The sequence below is a fragment of the Chiloscyllium plagiosum genome, chromosome 13 (genome assembly GCF_004010195.1).
Source record: "Chiloscyllium plagiosum isolate BGI_BamShark_2017 chromosome 13, ASM401019v2, whole genome shotgun sequence".
NCBI lineage: Eukaryota > Metazoa > Chordata > Chondrichthyes > Orectolobiformes > Hemiscylliidae > Chiloscyllium > Chiloscyllium plagiosum.
Window position 1 is genome coordinate 67,244,076 of NC_057722.1, and position 17,716 is coordinate 67,261,791.

The following is a 17,716-nucleotide window of genomic DNA, read 5'->3' on the forward strand; positions in this document are numbered from 1 at the left end:
GTACACAAATTAAATGTTGTACAAGAGATTGTACTTTGTTTGTCAGTGGGAGACAGCTCCGCATTCAGACAGAACACTTGTGATTGACTGTTGACCTGGAACAGAAAATCATTATTGAAACCTTGGAATTCACCAGAATGATTGTGGGTTGGAGGAACAGTGGCTGCTTATCTAAATTACAAAACCAATGTTATTTTGCAATTCTCTCCTATCTCATTGGCCAGGTAAATCAAGTGCTGCAGAGGATTCCTCACGCCAGCTTATAAATGTGGGAACTCCGGAGAATTTTAACCATGCTCCTTGTTTGTCTCTCCTTCAAGTGAAGAATCCTGTGACAGTTCAAGCAAGATGAAGACAGTGGCAACCGTTTGCTTCTTATTGTTACATTTCAGTGCGCTTTCCAGGGCTTTAACCCGGGAGTATTACTTTGGAATTAGGGAAATCAATTGGAATTATGCTCCAAGTGGCAAAAATATAATTGCTGGCATAACCATCAACAAGGATGAGTGAGTATATATGAACGTCAAGTCAATTCGAAGTAGCGTGGGATCTGATTTATAAAGGTCAAAGATGGTGGAGGCTGGTCAGCATTTAAATGAGGAAGTTGGTCTAACAATGTTACATTTGATAAAACTGGGCAAATATGTTTTATATACGCATGTATGTATAAAGACTTCAGATTCCCTTATTTGAAGTCAGTAGTCAGGGTGAACTTATTGAAACATGAAAACTTTAGAGGCTTTGACGGGTTATGTTGAGAGTCTGTTTCCTGAGTTTGGACAGCCACAGTCACAGGTCAAAGAGATTGTTCACTTCAAACTGAGATAAAGATTTCTTCACTCAAGGGAACTGGAATCATTTGGAATTTTCCATCCTGGAGCAATTGGATGTGACATCTTTCAGTATATTCAAGACAGATTTTTACTTATCAAGGGAATCACGAGATACAGGGATAAGTCAGGAAAGTGGAAGACCAGCCATTATCTTACTGAATGGCCAAGCAAGCACGAAGGGTTAAATCCTACCTGAACTCCTATCACTTATGTTCTCAGAGATGGGACCTCAGGGCCCTTTACGTGTTTAAAGTAGCACAGCCCTGCCTCTGCATGTTCCACTCACCACTTCCCTCATCAGCAATAATTGAGGAGCTCTGTTCCTGGGATTGTGGTGTCTGCTTTCCACTGTTTGCTTGTTTGGTTTACAGGTTAGGCATTTGGTTCGGCGGTCAGTAATAGTTTGCAGTGATAGTGGTTATTGGTGACTGGATGCCGGTAATACAAAAGGCCTTAGTTACACCTGGGCTGCTCTTTGAGGGACTACTGAATTTAGCCATGTGTCTAATCCTCTTAGTGCTGAGAATTAATGCCAGTGCAATGATAATTTAAAAAATCATATACTATTTTTCTAATCAACCTGTTCAGAGACCTTATTACACAACAGTGGAGCAGGTGGGATTTCCACATGGGCCTCTTGGTCCATGTGAACGGACACTACCACTGTACCACGATCAATTTGTTTTTAATTCTAAAAATGTACTTTACTCATAAATATATCGTTATATACAAATAAATAGTAACTAAAGCAATCTGGTTCTGCACAATAACGTTTGAAGAAACAAACAATAGAGTTTGGCTCTATCCAGCAAACAAACCCAAGGCATTTGTTACTTATATAAAACTATATTTACATACATTTGAGGCATCAGAAGGGTCCAATACCTGACAGCCAAGAACAACATGATACATTGTTAAAATGCACTGAGTGATACTAACAGGGTGGCTTAAGATGATAGGTTTTCTGGACTCTCAATGGCTAAGTGTGACTGAACAATGAATCCCAGGAGCTTATATTTTATGCCCATGTTTCAAAGAGATTTCAGTTAGGATATTTATTTATTTAAATTTAGTTAAACAGCCATTGCTCCTCTAATGTCCGTCAATGCTAGCAGGATCCATATTTTTACAAATGAGCTTTGTCTGGGTTAACAGGAGTTGTGCATGACTAACCCTCTAACTGCTGAACAGGCCTCCCAACGGAAAACAGCCTAATTCTCCTGTGCGAATTTAGTTCAATTATTTTACCCTGAGAGAATGGGAAAAGTAGCACTCCACAAGGATTGACCCGTGACGTAGGAGAAGTCTTTAAGATTATGATTCTTCAGAACTGAAGAAGTGATTGCAGACTCGAAATGATAACTCGATTTCTCTCGACATAGATGCAGCCAGACCTGCTGCGTTTCTCCTGCATTCTTCGTGTGCTTTCACTTTTCCAGCATCTACAGTATTTTGCTTTTATTATGTGCCAAGGATTGTTAACTTATCACTGTGGGCAGTATGGTGGCTCAACAGTTAGCACTTCTGCCTCACAGCACCAGTCTCTGGTTCGATTTCAGCCTTGAGTGACTATGTGGAGTTTGCACATTCTCCCAGGGTCTGTGTGGGTTTCCTCGGGGTGCTCTGGTTTCCTCCCACAATCCAAAGGTGTGCAGGTTAGGTGAATTGGCTACGCTAGATTTCCCACAGTGTTCAGGGTTGTGTAGGTTAGATGCATTAGTCAGGGGAAATGAAGAGTAATAGGGTAGGGGAATAGGTCTGGGTGAGATACTGTTTGTGGGGTCAGCGTGGACTTGTTGGGGCAAATAGCCTGTTTCCACACTGTAGGGATTCTATGATTATCACCAACCTGTTGTAATCGATTCCTGCTCATGTTATTAATGGGCTGGTTGGAATCCAGAGTGAAACCTGACTAGCTAGTTTCTAAACAAATTGCAAAGAACTGAGGATGCTGGAAATCTGAAACAAAAACAGAAATTGCTGGTGATCCTCAGCAGGTCTGGTAGCATCTGTGGAGAGAGAAAGAGTTAACATTTTGGGTCCATTTCTGAAGAAGGGTCAATGGACCCGAACGATTGAACATAAGAAATAAGTACAAGAGCCCTCGAGCCTGCTCCGCCATTCAATAAGATCACGGCTGATCATTTCATGGACTCAGCTCCACCTACCCGCCCACTCACCATAACCCTTAAATCCTGTTCAAACATCTATCCATCTTTGCCTTGAAAACATTCAATGAGGTAGCCTCAACTACTTTACCAGGCAGGGGGTTCCACAGATTCACAGTCCCTAGGATGAAGACGTTCCTCTTTGACTCAGTCTTAAATCTGCTCCCCCTTATTTTAAGGCTTCACCCTCACAAACAACAGCCAGCCTCAGCGCAGAGTTAACACTAACTTTACATGACAGCTCCTCACTGAGGGTGAGGCTGCCAATGGTTTCCTTTCATCAAATTTCTCTGCAATCTCTAGATGCTTTTTTCCCTTCATTGAGGGTCCTGATATCTTTATCTCACTGTTTTACAATCTGTCCATGTGATATGGAGTGAGAAATTCCACAGTGGTGATCTGTTTAGCTCTGCCTTTCTGCAAATCACTGTGCAAACTGTTCACCAAATTGCAAATCATGTGAAAGATAGCAGCAACTTCTCAAGTCTGGCAAAATCCATTTTAAATTCAAGTGCAATTTATAACATCCATTAAGTCTGAAAGGCTTGACAGTGTGCTTCTGCATGACCACATGTTAGAGGAATGGCATTCCAGTGCTTTATGCAAAAGGGAGAGTCTCAGGTAGGCTTTAGTAGCACAGATTTAAGTGGCACTATGCAAAAGAATTTTGATTTTTTTTAGTTGAGATGATAATTACACAATTAATTAGACAAATAAAAAATTTGAAACCATCCATGGCCACTTTAGAAAAATAGCAAATGCTCTTCTCTTGGTTGCTTTACAAGTAGTTCTTTCTTGAACCATGCATCAAAAAACACATACCCCTGCTTTTTTAAGAGTCATTGTCTTAGAGTCATAGAGTTGTACAGCAGGGACACAGATCCTTCGTTCCGTTCCGACCAGATATCCTAAATTAATCTTGTCTCATTTGCCAGCATTTGGCTGTTATTTCTCTTATCCTTTCCTGTTCATATACCCAGCCAGATGCCTTTTAAATGTTGCAATTGTACCAGCCTCCACCACCTTCCTCTGGCAGCTCATTCCATAAACATACCACCCTCTACGTGAAAAAGTAGCCCTTTTGGCCCTTTTATGCCTTCCCCCTCTCACCTTAAACCTATCCTTCTGGTTTTGGATTCCCCTACCCTGAAAAGAAAGACCTTGATTGTTCACCCTGTCCATGCTCCTCATGTTTTTATAAACCTCTGCAAAGTCATCCCTCAGTCTCCAACATCCCAGGGAAAATAGCTCTGGCCTATTCAGCGTCTCCCTCAATTGGGCTTCTTTAACTTGTACAGTGTCGATATTTCAAATGAAGTATATTAGTTGTAAACTGCTTTGGAAAACCTTGAGTCAATGAGAGGCACTGTATCATTACAAAGTCTTTTTCCCCTTTGTGTTCTGATACTAGCTGTATTTTACAATATACAGGCATGCATCTGTCTACTTGAAACAAAGTCCTACCAGGATAGGGAGTATCTATAAGAAAGCTGTGTACATAGAGTATACAGATGGTAATTATACCAAGGAGGTTCCTAAACCGGAATGGTTGGGATTCCTAGGACCAATGATAAAGGCTGAACAAGGCGATGTCGTCATTATTCATCTGAAGAATTTTGCTTCTCGACCTTACACACTTCATGCACACGGTTTCACCTACACTAAAGAAAACGAAGGTAACCACTTTCCTGGCTGATGTTTGATATTTTTGCTCTTTGTTCTTATTTGGGTCACTGAGTGATGCGATGCGAGACTATCAGTAGCTACTGGGAGCAGCAAATGATTTAGTCACTCCACCGGGAATTGCCTTGCCTTCCCTAAGTATCTCTATGAGAGAATGACTAGGAATAACTGAAGGTTCAAAATGCTTTCTTTAGTGCAGAGAAGGCTGATGGGAGACTTCAGATTGAGGTGTATAAGATTTTGAGGGGCATAGACAGGTTGAGTAGAAAGCAGCATCATTTTAATGGGGAAAGACAGGGGGTTTAGAGGAGGTGTGAAGAAAGTCTTTGTTACCCAGAGGGTGGTGGGTGTCTAAAATACACTGCCTGGGAGGGTGGTTGGTGTGGGAAACTTAACAACCTTTAAAAAAAGACTTGGACAATCACTTGAAATGTTATAACGTTCAAGGCTATGGGCCAAGTGAGGGAAGTTGGGATCAGCGTCAATAGGTCAGTACAGACTTGATGGGCCAAAGGGCCTCTTCTATGTTGTGTGACTCCAATCAGGCTGACTTTTTGTGAAAACTAGTACAGGTAAACCCATAAGCTGCCACAATCCTTTGTACAATGTACCACAACATCAAGTGCACCTTTATAACGTCATTTCTAATTTCCACAAAGCTATACATTTTGTTAGTTTTAACACTAGAAAAAGACAACCTTGTAGAGGAGAATACTGAGATACAGGCTACTCAACTAGATGGATTTGAGGTTCACAAGGAGGAGGTGTTAGCAATTCTGGGAAGTGTGAAAATAAATAAGCCCTTGGGCTGGATGGGATTTATCCGAGGATTCTCTGGGAAGCCAGTGAAGAGATTGCCGAGCCTTTGGTTTTGATCTTTACGTCATCACTGTCTACAGGAATAGCGCCAGAAGACTGGAGGATAGTAAGTGTTCTTCCTTTGTTCAAGAAGGGGAGTAGAGACAACCCTGGCAATTATAGACCAGTGAGCCTTACTTCAGTTTTAGTAAAGTGCTGGAAAAGATTATAAGAGTTAGGATTTACAATCATCCAGAAAGGATTAAGTTGATTAGGGATAGTCAACATGGTTTTTTGAAGGGTAGGTCGTGCCTCACTAACCTTATTGAGTTCTTTGAGAAGGTGACCAAACAGGTGGATAAAGGTACAGTGGTTGATATGGTGTATATGGACTTCAGTAAGGATTTTCATAAGGTTTCTCATGGTAGGCTATTACATAAAATACGGAAGGTGCTTTAGCGATTTGGATCAGAAATTGGCTAGCTGAGAGAATACAAAGGGTGGTGGTTGATGGGAAATGTTCATCCTGGAGTTTAGTTACCATTGGGGTACCGCAAGGATCTGTTTTAGGGCCACTGCTGTTTGGAATTTTTATAAATGACCTGGATAAGGGCATAGAAGGATGGGTTAGTACATTTGCAGATGACGCTAAGGTTGGTGGAGTTGTGGATTGTGACGAAGGATGTTGTAGGTTACAGAGGGACATAGTTAAGCTGCAGAGCTGGGCTGAGAGGTGGTAAATGGAGTTTAATTTGGACAAATGTGAAGTGTTTCACTTTGGAAGGAGCATCAAGAATAAAGAGTACTGGGCTGATGGTAAGACTCTTGGTAGTGTCGATGAGCAGTGAGATCTTGGTGTCCACGTACATTGGTCCCTGAAAGTTGCCACCCAAAGTGATAGGGTTCTTAAGGTATGTTAGTTATTATTAATAGAGAGATTGAGTTTCGGAACCATGAGGTCATGCTGCAGCTGTACAAAACTCTGGTACGGCCGCATTTGGAGTATTGCGTACAGTTCTAGTCACCACATTATAGGAAAGATATATGGAAGCTTTGGAAAGAGGAGATTTACTAGGATGTTGCCTGGTATGGAGGAAAGGTCTTATGGGGAAAGGCTGATGGACTTGAGGTTGTTTTCATTAGAGAGATGTTTGAGAGGTGACTTAATTGAGACATATAATATAATCAAAGGATTAGATAGAGTAGATAGTGAGAGCCTTTTTCCTCAGATGGTGATGGCTAACATGAGGGGACATAGCTTTAAATTGAGGGGTGATAGATATATAGGACATATAGATATACGTTAGAGGTAGTTTCTTTACTCAGAGAGTAGTAGGGGTGTGGAACGCACTGCCTGCAACAGTAGTAGACTCACCAACTTTAAGGGCATTTAAATGGTCATTGGATAGACATACGGACGAGAATGGAACAGTATAGGCTAGATGGGATTCGGATTGGTTTCACAGGTCAGTGCAACATTGAGGGCTGAAGGGCCTGTACAGCTCTGTAATGTTCTATGTTTCTATGTCTATGTACATAAGATCCATCCCATTGATTAATTTCAATCTGTCCAATTATCTTTGTGCTTTTCTCGGAGGACCAAGTGGCCCTTACCAAAACCTACCACAAGGTTCTCTTGGGCAATAATCATGTTGCATTATCCATCATTATTCCATACAAGCAAATGGCTGCAGATGCTGGAATCCATACCGAAAACAACAAATGCTGATTACAGTGGGTCAGAAAACATCCATGTAGAGAGAGCAAGCTAGTGTTTTGAGTCTCGGTGACTTCTTCATTTCCTCTGTTTCTTAATGTACCCAGTTACCCTACCTAGCGTGGGCCACCTTCTCCTCAACACTGCCTCACATTGAGGAAGAACCATACAATTGCCCCATAGTCAATAATGCCCCTATCGCACACTGACTTTCAGCGGTGCAACCCAAACCAAACCTCTGCTCTCTGAAGTATACATTTTAAAAATCCTATGGCACTGTTTTGAAGAGTAGCAGAGATTTCTTCAGTGTCTTGGCCCTCAGTTATTTAAACCATGATTCTACGGGATGGTGGAGCAGGCTGGAAGGGCTGAATGGCCTACTTCTGCTCTGAATTTTTATGTTATTCCTCAACCATTACCACTAAAATATTGCAAGTGGCCAATTATCTCATTACTGTTTGTGGACATCATCCTGTCCACAAATTGGCTGGTGCATTTCCTACATTATAACAGTGGCTATACTTCAACCATAGCTTCCACATCATATATCCTCTCCTTGGTCTAATCTCCACTCACACATACCCCCCAGCCCTTTCTCCTTTTAAAGGCTCAGTTGGCTGGATGGCTGACTTGCGAAGTAGAATAAAACTACCAATGAGAATTAATTTCCCAACCTGACTGAAGTCAATATGAAGGTCCCACCTTCTCAACATCACCCCTTGCCTGACACATGAGTGAAAGCATCACCAATTGTCTCCCTCCAATGAGAGGGGACGATGACATCTTTACTTCGTAATCTCATGCTATATCACCTCTTCCAATTCTCGATCCCTTGTTAGTTCACTCAAGTTCAAACATTCAACATGAAGCTATATGCACTCCTAATAGTAATAAAAAAAGCAACGGTCACTGGTTTTAAACTTTGCAGTGTTCTGTATTATTGTCTTTGGCTTTCAAATTAAGTTTCTTGAAACTTAAAAAGACAAAAGAAGAAACTTTCAATGTGGTACCAATTTGCAACTATGAGCAGGATATTAGTGTGACGTAGCATACAATTAATCCTGTCCTTTGCTTTCCCAGGTGCATTTTATCCTGACAACTCCACTGCCAGAGAGAAACTAGATGACCATGTAAACCCAGGAACAAATTACACTTACAAGTGGGATTTAACAGAAGATCAAAGCCCAGCTGAGAGTGACATAGACTGTTTGACAAGGATTTATCACTCACATATTGATGCACCCAAGGATGTTGCAGCTGGACTTATTGGACCTTTGATTATTTGCAAAAAAGGTAATGATTGACTCAATTATGACGAGGTCAGAGCAGGTACCTGGACACCCCAGCTCACCACTTCCTCCATCATAACGCCATCTTGGATGTCAGCCAACAACAATCTCAGGGCAGCAACTGCACACACCCCAGATAGAGGGTGGTGGCCCGTGCCCTGGCAATGTGGAGAAGGTCATTGACCTTCTTCCTTCACTGCTGGGCATTCCGCCAGATGGCTGAGGCTGCAATGACCCTGGGGCCAGGCTGGCAGGATCTGATGGTGTGGATGGTCCTGGAGGGAAGAGGGCATCTCCCTCTGTACCAGCACATCCACCAGGAACCTGTCCACAAAGCCAGATGCCAACTTCCTTCTATCTGCCACCTCTTGGGAAAACATCACCAAGTGCACAGGACAGCTGCAGACTGACAATGCCTAATGGGTGCACAAGAGCCTGTTAAAGATGGTGTGAGTACCAGAGTTGTTGGTCTATATCCTGTCAGTGCTGAATTCTATGGTGAGTGGTAGAATTGAGCTGGCATGGGACAAGACGGGCACCACAGGATCCAGGTGAGTGGTTAATGAGGCAAATCCGGGATGACTGAATGGGAAAACATGCAGCTTCATGGAAGGAAACCCTCTCGAAAACTCAATAAAATCCAAACTTTGCCAAAAAGTGTAAGGAGGAGACCAATATTTCAGTCTGAGAGAAAATTTCATCCAAATTGACAGAGATGATATCTTCCACGCAGGACTAAATATTTAGATTCTCATAAGGTAGCAATAAAAGGTTATTGCACCGTTATGAGCTCACGGTATTAGGAGTAATGTATTAGCATGGATTGAGGATTGGTTAGCACACAGAAGACAAACTCAGGGATAATAAAGAAAAAAGAAGAGTACAACACAGGAATGGGCCCTTTGGCCCACCATGTGCTGACACATGCCTTTCTAAACTAAAAACCTTTTGCCCCTACGTGGTCTGTGTCCCTCTGTTCCCTGCCCATTCATATGTCTGTCAAGATGCCTCTTAAATGTTTCTATTTACAACAGAGAAATCTTGTTAGAAACAATTGGATGTTGAAGAGGTTGCACCTAGAATAATGTGTGCAGTTTTGGTGCCCGTATTTAGGAAAGACTATACTGGAGACAGTTTGAAAGAGATTCACTAGGTTGACTCCTGGAATGAAGAGGTTGACGCAATATAACTCAACAGGTTAGACTTTTATTCAATCGCATTCAGAAGAATGAGAGGTGATCTTATTGTAATACGTGAGAATCCTACGGGGTAGATATTGAGAATATGTTGGCACAAGTAGGGGAGTCTCAAACTAGGGGACATCATTACAGAATAACAGGATGTTGAAATGCCAAGGAATTTCTTCTCTCAACAGGTAGTGACTGCTTGGAATTCTCTACCTTAGAGAACAGGATAACCAAATCAATGCAAATATTTAAAGAGGAGGGATCAGATTTTTGAAATATTGAGGAGCTCGGGGCTGTGAGGAGCTGATAAGAAAGAGATGTTGAGACCTGAGGCAGATCAGAAATGATCTTATAGAAAGGCATTGCAGGCTTGTGGGGCTGATCTGTCTACTCCTGCTCTGATCGCTTATGTTCTTATGAGACTACACAAAGCAAAATATGGTATTAATCTGATGCTCTGTTTATTCCTTCTCCATCTGATCACTCATACATTTGCTGCTTATGAGACATTCTTGGGTATTAAAAAAATGCTGATTGTGTTTATTTGCACAACAGTCACTAATGTGACCAAAAGAAATCTATTTGCAGATGCTGCAAATCAGAAGTTGCCAGAAAGGCTTAGCAGGTCTGGCAGCATCTGTGGAAAGAGATCAGAGTTAACCCATTTCGGGTGAGGTGATGCTTCCTCAATAATTGTGCATAAAAATCAAGATGTCACTCTGGACCCGAAACATTAACTCAGTTTCTGTCTCCACAGTTGCTGTCAGACCTGCTGTGTTTCTCCAACATTCTCCCTGTTTTTAATTTCAAAATCAATTTGTTGGTTGTGAAAAGGAATGGCCTGAGACTGTCATTAATAGATGTAATTTTTGTTTCCTTAAACTATGAATAATTTACAATTCAAATTGACCTTTCCCATTTTACTCACCGTATAGCTCACAGAAAGGATGGGGGCGTAATGGGTGAGGTGGTGGCCATAAATGGCAGAGTGGTATTATCACCGGATTATTAATCCATAGACCTGGGGTCAAATCCTGCCACAGCAGATGGTAGAATTGAATTCAATAAAAATTCATAACCTGAAATTAAAAGTCTAACGATGACTACAAAACCATTGACAATTGTTGGAAAAACCCATCTTCTTCGCTAATGTCCATTAGGGAAGCAAACTGCCATCCTTACCTGGTCTGGCCTACATGTGACTCCAGACCCACAACAATTTGGGGTGGCATGGTGGCTCAGTGGTTAGCATTGCTGCCTCACAACACCAGGGACCTGCGTTGGATTCCCACCTTGGGTGACTGTCTGTGTGAAGTTCGCACATTCTCCCTGTGTCTGCCTGGGTTTCCTCCCACAATCCAAAGATGTCCAGGCCAGGTGAATTGGCTATGCTAAATTGCCCACTGTGTTAGGTGCACTAGTCAGGGGTAAATATAGGGTAGGGGAATGGGGAATGGGGAAAGGGTGTGGGTGAGCTACTCTTCAGAGGGTCGGTGTGGATTTGTTGGGCTGAAGGTCCTGTTTCCATATTGTAGGGAATCTAATGGGGTTGACTCTTAACTGCCCTCTGGGCAATTAGGACTAGGCAATAAATGCTGGCCCAGCCAGTGATATCCCAGTCATGTGAATGAATAAAAATAAATTGTGAAATTAAGTGTGATTAGTCAGTTCCACTTTCCTGTTGATTCCTAGGTGTTCTAACTGGCAAGAAGCATCAGAATCAGGCTGCGAATGAAGAGTTTGCCTTAATGTTCTCAGTGGTCGATGAAAACCTCAGCTGGTATCTGAAAGACAATATCAGAACTTATTGCACGACTCCAAGTAAAGTGAATATAGAGGATGAAGACTTCATGGAAAGTAACCAACTGCACTGTAAGAAACCATTATTGTGCATTGATTGTAATGGTTTTAACTTCACAGAACCCCATGGTCCTCTTTTGCACAAATTGTTGTGTCATCTTGTCCTTGCTAACTGTTCTCTTTTACAGTAAAAAATCTGCATAGATTCCCTACAGTGTGGAAACAGGCCATTTGGCACAACAAGTCCACACCAACCCTCCAAAGAGTAATCCACCCAGACCCATTTCCCTCTGTCTAATGCACCGAACACTATGACCAATCCACCTAACTTGCACATTTCTTGGATTGTGGAAGGAAACAGGAGAACCTGGAGGAAGCTCACGCAGACATGGGGAGGATGTGCAAACTCCACACAGATGGTCACCCCGAGGCTAGAATCAAACCTGGGTCCCTGGCGTTGTGAGCCAGCAGTGCTCTGAGCCACTATGCCAGTCACGTTGCCTTATGTGCTGGATCATTGGAGCTATATTCACTTGTGAAGATAAGTGGGAAGACAGAGGATTGGAAGCCTTTAAATACCATAGGGGTTAACTAGAAAAGCAATAGAGGTGTTGGGGGTGGAGAAGATAAAAATGAGGTTAAGCTCATTAGTAATATAAAGGAAGATTGCATGATATTTTATTCGATATACAAAAGATAAAAGAGAAGCAAGAGTGCACATTGACCCAATAGAAAATGAGGCTGGAGATATAATAAAGGGACAAAGAAATGGCGGAGGAACTGAATAGGTACTTTGCACAGTTTTCACAGTGGAAGACACCAGCAGCAAACCAGAGCTTCAGGGGGCAGAGGTGAGTACAGTGGCCATCACTAAGGAGAAGGTGCTGGGGAAGCAGAAAGGTCTGAAGGAGGATAAATAACCAGAAGCAGATGGACTATATTCCAGGGTTCTGAAGGAGATAGCTGTGGAGATTATAGAGGCATTGGTGATGATCATTCAGGAATTACTGGAGTCAAGAAGGGTTCCAGAGGACTGGCAAATGACTAATGTATTATCCCTGTTTAAGAAGGGAGGGAGGCAGAAGACAGGAAACTATAGGTTGGTTAGCCTGACTTCGGCTATTGATAAGATTTTAAAGTCCATAATTAAGGATGAGATTGCGGAGTATTGGAAATGCATTTTAAAATAAGGCTGGGTAGGTCATGTCTGACAAATTTGTTAGAATTCTTTGAGGAGGTAATAAGCAAGTTAGGCTAAGGAGAGGCAGTGGATGTGATCTATTTGGATTTTCAGATGGCTTTTGACAAGGACCCGCACAGGAGGCTGCTTAATACGAGCCCATGGTGATAGGGGCAGGGGATTAACATGGATAGAGGTTTGGCTGACTGGCAGAATGCAAAGAGTGGGAATAAAGGGATCTTTTTACAGGATGGGAGCCAGTGACAAGTGGATTTCCACAGGAATCCGTGTTGGGGCCACAACTTTTCATTATATACATTAATGTTCTGGACAAAGGAACTGAGGATATTGTTGCTAAGTTTGCAGAAGACACATAGGTGGAGGAAGTTGAGGAATCAGGGAGACTGCAGAAGGCTCAGAGAGTGGGTAAAGAAATAGAGATGGAATACAACATGGAAAAGTGTGTGATTATAACTTTAAAGAAAGAATAGAGGCATAGACTATTTTGTTAATGGGGAAAGACTTCGGAAATCTGTATTACAAAATGACTTGGGAGTTCTAGCTCAGGATTCTCTTAAAGTGGGTTCAGTTGGCGGTTAGGAAGGCAATTGCAATGTTAGCATTCATTGTAAGAGGGCTAGAATACAAGAAGAGAGATGTACTGCTGAGGCTGTGTAAGGCTCTGGTCAGACTGCATTTGGAATATTGTGTCCCTCTATCTAAGGAAGGATGCGCTGACCTTGGAGGTGGCTGAGACGATAATTACAAGAATGCTCATGGGGATGAAGGGTTGTCAATTAGAGGAGTGGTTGAGGACTCTGGGCCAGTACTTAGATGGAGCTCAGAAGGATTGGGGTTTGGGGGGGGATGGGTCTAATTAAAACTGACAGAATACTGAGAAGCCTGAATAGTATGGATAAGGTGAGGATGTTTCCATAAGTAGGAGAGACTAGATCTCGAGGGCACAGCCTCAGAGCAAATGGATGACCCTTTAGAACTGAGATGAGGAGGAATTTCTTCAGTCAAAGAGTAGTTAACCTGTGGAACTCATTGCTGCAGATAGATCTTGAGTCCAAGTCATTGAATATATTTAAGACAGAGATAGGTAGGTTCTTGATTAGTAAGGGGATCAAGTGTTACATGGAGAAGGCAAGAGAATGGGGTTGAGAAACATATCAATGATGATCGAATGGCTGAGCAAACTCAGTGGGTCGAATGGCCTAATTCTGCTCCTATATCCTATGGTCCTTTCATCTTATAGAGTTTAGAAGAATGTGGCAGGGTGAGGTTTGGGTTCTCATAGAAACCGATAAAATTCTAACAGGACTGCACAGGGTAAATGCAGGAAGGATGTTCCTGATGACCAGGGAGTCCAGGATCAGGGGTCACAGTTGAAAGATATGAGGTACGCCATTTTAGACTGAGATGAGGTGAAATTTCTTCATCCAGTGAGAGGTGAGCCTGTGGAATTCTTTGCCACTGAATGTTTTCATGACGGTGTTAGATATAGTTTTTAGGGTTAAAGCAATCAAAGAACATAGGACAAAATCAGGAACAGGGTAATGAATTGAATGCTGAGCCATGATCATATTGAATGGCTGAGCAGGCTCGAAGGGCTGAATGGCCTACTCCTGCTCCTATTTTCTATATTTCTTCATCTTCCAACCATACGTCCTGACCCTTTTCTACTCCTGTCACTGTGAATGAGTGCCTTCGCCTCCATTGAACTCGGCTATCTGGTCTTTCAGTCATCACATCTCTGCTTCTCCAAAGCATCTCAGCCTTTCTACCTCTCTGACACAGAAAGTATTTGTTCACGATATTGGAGTTTTCACCCTACATTACATTGAGCACTCATCAGTGCAGATTGACCAGGTTTGCAGCTTGTAAGGTCACTGTAGTATTCCTGTGGACAATAAGGCCATTTTACATCAATGCCAAGCAATGTCTGTCTCATGCATTCCCAAACAATGAACTGAAGAATCCAGCAACTTGCAATAAAAGGTGAGGAACTAATGCAGCTCTGTATCTAGTGTCGACTTTGTTCTTGCCTCTGTCACAATCCTCCATTCTACCAGCGTATAGGCCCCCTTGTGGTGCAGAGGTAGCATTCCTATCTCTGAGCCAGCGGACCTAGGTTCAAGTCTCACCTGCTCCAAAGGTATATAATAACATTGCTGCAACAATGTTTGAGGGAAAAAAGGAGTCTTGTGGTACAGTGTAGTGTCTCTGCCTTTGTTCCAGGTTCAAGTCCCACTTGAACCAGAGGTTCACGAGAATGGTCCCAAGAATAAAAAACTTAACATGTGAGGAACGTTTGAGAACTCTGGGTCGATTCTCGATGGAGTTTAGAAGGATGGGGGGGGGATCTAATTGAACCATACAGAATACTGAATGGCCTGAGCAGAGTAGATGTTGGAAAAATTTTTCCATTGGTAGGAGAGACTAGGGCACAGTATTGGAGTAAAGGGAAGACCTTTTAGAACGGAGATGAGGAGAACCTTCTTCAGCCAGAGAGTGGTAAATTTATGGAATTCACTGTCACAGAAGGCTGTGGAGGCCAAGTCATTGATTATATTCAAGACTGAAATAGATAGGTTCTTGAGTTCAAGGGTATCAAGGGTTATGTGGAGAAAGCGGGAGAATGGGGTTGGGAAACCTATCAGCCTAAATTCTGCTCCTTATCTTATAGCCTTATAACATTTCTGGATAGTTTTGTTTATAGAAAAAATCCACCCAGCTAAACTCCCCTCTTCCCGAGCCCTGAACTATTTCTTTAATTTCTCTCTTATCTTTCCACATGCTATCTCTGAGCTCATCTCATCTCTCAGACCGAGTTCCTGCTCCTTGACTATATTTAAGGCTAATGCAGACATATTTTTGGTCTCTCACAAAATCAAGGGATTCGGGGAGTGAGCGGGCAAGTAAATGGGAGATAATGGCCTAGTGGTGTTATCACAAGCCTATTAATCCAGTAACCCAGGTCACATCCTGGCAACATGCGTTTTTGAATCCTTCCATGGCAGATGGCGGAATTTGAATTCACTGAAAAGAGTCTAATGATGACCATGAAATCTTTGTTGATTGTTGAAAAACCATGTCTAGTTCACTAATGCCTTTTAGTGAAGGAAACTGCCATCCTTACCTGGTCTGAGACAAAAAAGCTGCAGACGCTAGAATCCAAAGTCAACAAACAGGAGACTGGATGAGCACAGCAAGCTAGGCAGCATCAGGAGGTGAAGAAGTCAATGTTTTGGGTATTCCTATACCTGAAACTTTCACTCCTCCATCTCCTGATGCTGCCTAGCTTGCTGTGTTCTTCCAGCCTCCTGTTTGTCTATCTTTACCTGATCTGGCCAACATGTGATTCCAGACCCACGGCAATGTGACTGAATCTTAGCAGCCATCTGGACAATTAGGGATGGGCAATAAATTGCTGGCCTGACTAGAGATGCCTACATCCCATGAATGAATTAAAAGAAAAACTATTGTAACAGTAAATATCTTCATTTTTATTTATTAAAGAAGATATGCCATAAATGGTATTAGTTTACAACAGATTAGTCCTCAGTTGTTCCAGTAAAGGCGCAGATGGAGAACTACACAGGGTCCCCACAACGTCGGAGAAATCCTTGTGGTTCAGACTTCCAGAACCTCCCTTGAGTAATAGGTGGCAAATGCTAAGAGAAGCTGTTATTATTTTGGGCTGAGGTTGGGTTAGATGTATGCAGGGGATATTGTACAGATTGGGATAACCAAAGAGAGCAGAAAAGATGGAGTAAAGAGGAGATGGTGCTGTGTTGGCAGGAGCAGTAATGGCAGGTTGGAGATGTGGGAGATAGTGTAAGTTTGATAAAGCATTGATGTTGCTGATGGATCAATATCGAAAATATTTTTTAAATTTTACATTCTATGTATTTCTTTTCAGCCATTAATGGATATGTCTATGGAAACCTCCCTGGCCTCTCTATGTTCACTGGGGACAAAGTGGTCTGGTATCTGTTTGGAATGGGAAATGAGGTGGACATACACTCTGCCTATTTCCTTGGGCAATCTCTGATTGATAGGCATCAGCACGTTGATACTATCAGCCTATTTCCTGCCACGTTTGTCACAGCTGTAATGGTGCCCAAGAATCCAGGAAAGTGGCTGCTCAGTTGTCAAGTCAATGACCATGTAGAAGGTAGGACAATTCTTATTTTTCATGCTTAATTGTGGTGCTTTTTTTTTGTGCTTGAAAAGCCTTTGAAGAGGGCTGGGAATGTGTAAAATTCCGACTTCTTCCATATTTGATCCATACTCCTTGATATCCTTATCCAACTCGATGGGGACAATGGAAATGGAAATTTCCAGCATCTCTTTTTTTCAAATGATTTATCTTTCATTTTAAAGTTCTACCCTCTTTGTTCTGGTCTCCCTAATCTGAGAAAATGGTTTGCAGAAAGCGACAAAAGGCAATTCAAGGTGTGAGTCGCGGTTGGAATTGGTAGTGATCTTTCAGTCACCTGCATCTCTGCAAAAGTTCCTAATTATCAAGCCAGACAACCCTACATGATGTTCAGACTAACCCTTAACCCCAACCCACTATAGAATAACTCTCTAAAGGGCTGGTTGATTAACTATTCTACTTATATTTTGGGTTGAACTTCTATCCCAATCTGTACAATATCCCCTGCATACATCTAACCCAACCTCAGACACTGAAGCAGCATGCACACACTGACTCCCACAGCTACCTAGATTACACCACTGCCCACCCTGCCCCCTGTAAAAACACCATCCCATATTCCCAATTCCTTCGCCTTCGCCGCATCTGCTCCCAGGAGGACCAATTCCAATACCGAACAACCCAGATGGCCTCCTTCTTCAAAGACCGCAATTTCCCCTCAGATGTGGTTGACGATGCTCTCCACCGCATCTCCTCCACTTCCCACTCCTCCGCCCTTGACCCCCGCCCCTTCAATCGCCACCAGGACAGAACCACACTAGTCCTCACCTACCACCCCGCCAACCTCCATGTACAACGTATCATCCGCCGTCATTTCCGCCACCTCCAAACGG

General features: G+C 42.5%; 1 protein-coding gene across 1 annotated transcript in view; it reads left to right on the top strand.

Annotated features, from left to right (window-relative positions):
* Positions 1–253: 253 nt before the first annotated feature.
* Positions 254–17,716, top strand: part of LOC122556168 (ceruloplasmin) — a 56,927-nt gene continuing 39,464 nt past the window's right edge. The window contains exons 1-5 of the mRNA XM_043702682.1: positions 254–506; positions 4,433–4,677; positions 8,280–8,492; positions 11,368–11,547; positions 16,584–16,838. Of these exons, the coding sequence (XP_043558617.1) occupies positions 349–506; positions 4,433–4,677; positions 8,280–8,492; positions 11,368–11,547; positions 16,584–16,838 (1,051 nt within the window). The 5' untranslated portion in view covers positions 254–348. The remainder of the gene's footprint in view (positions 507–4,432; positions 4,678–8,279; positions 8,493–11,367; positions 11,548–16,583; positions 16,839–17,716) is intronic.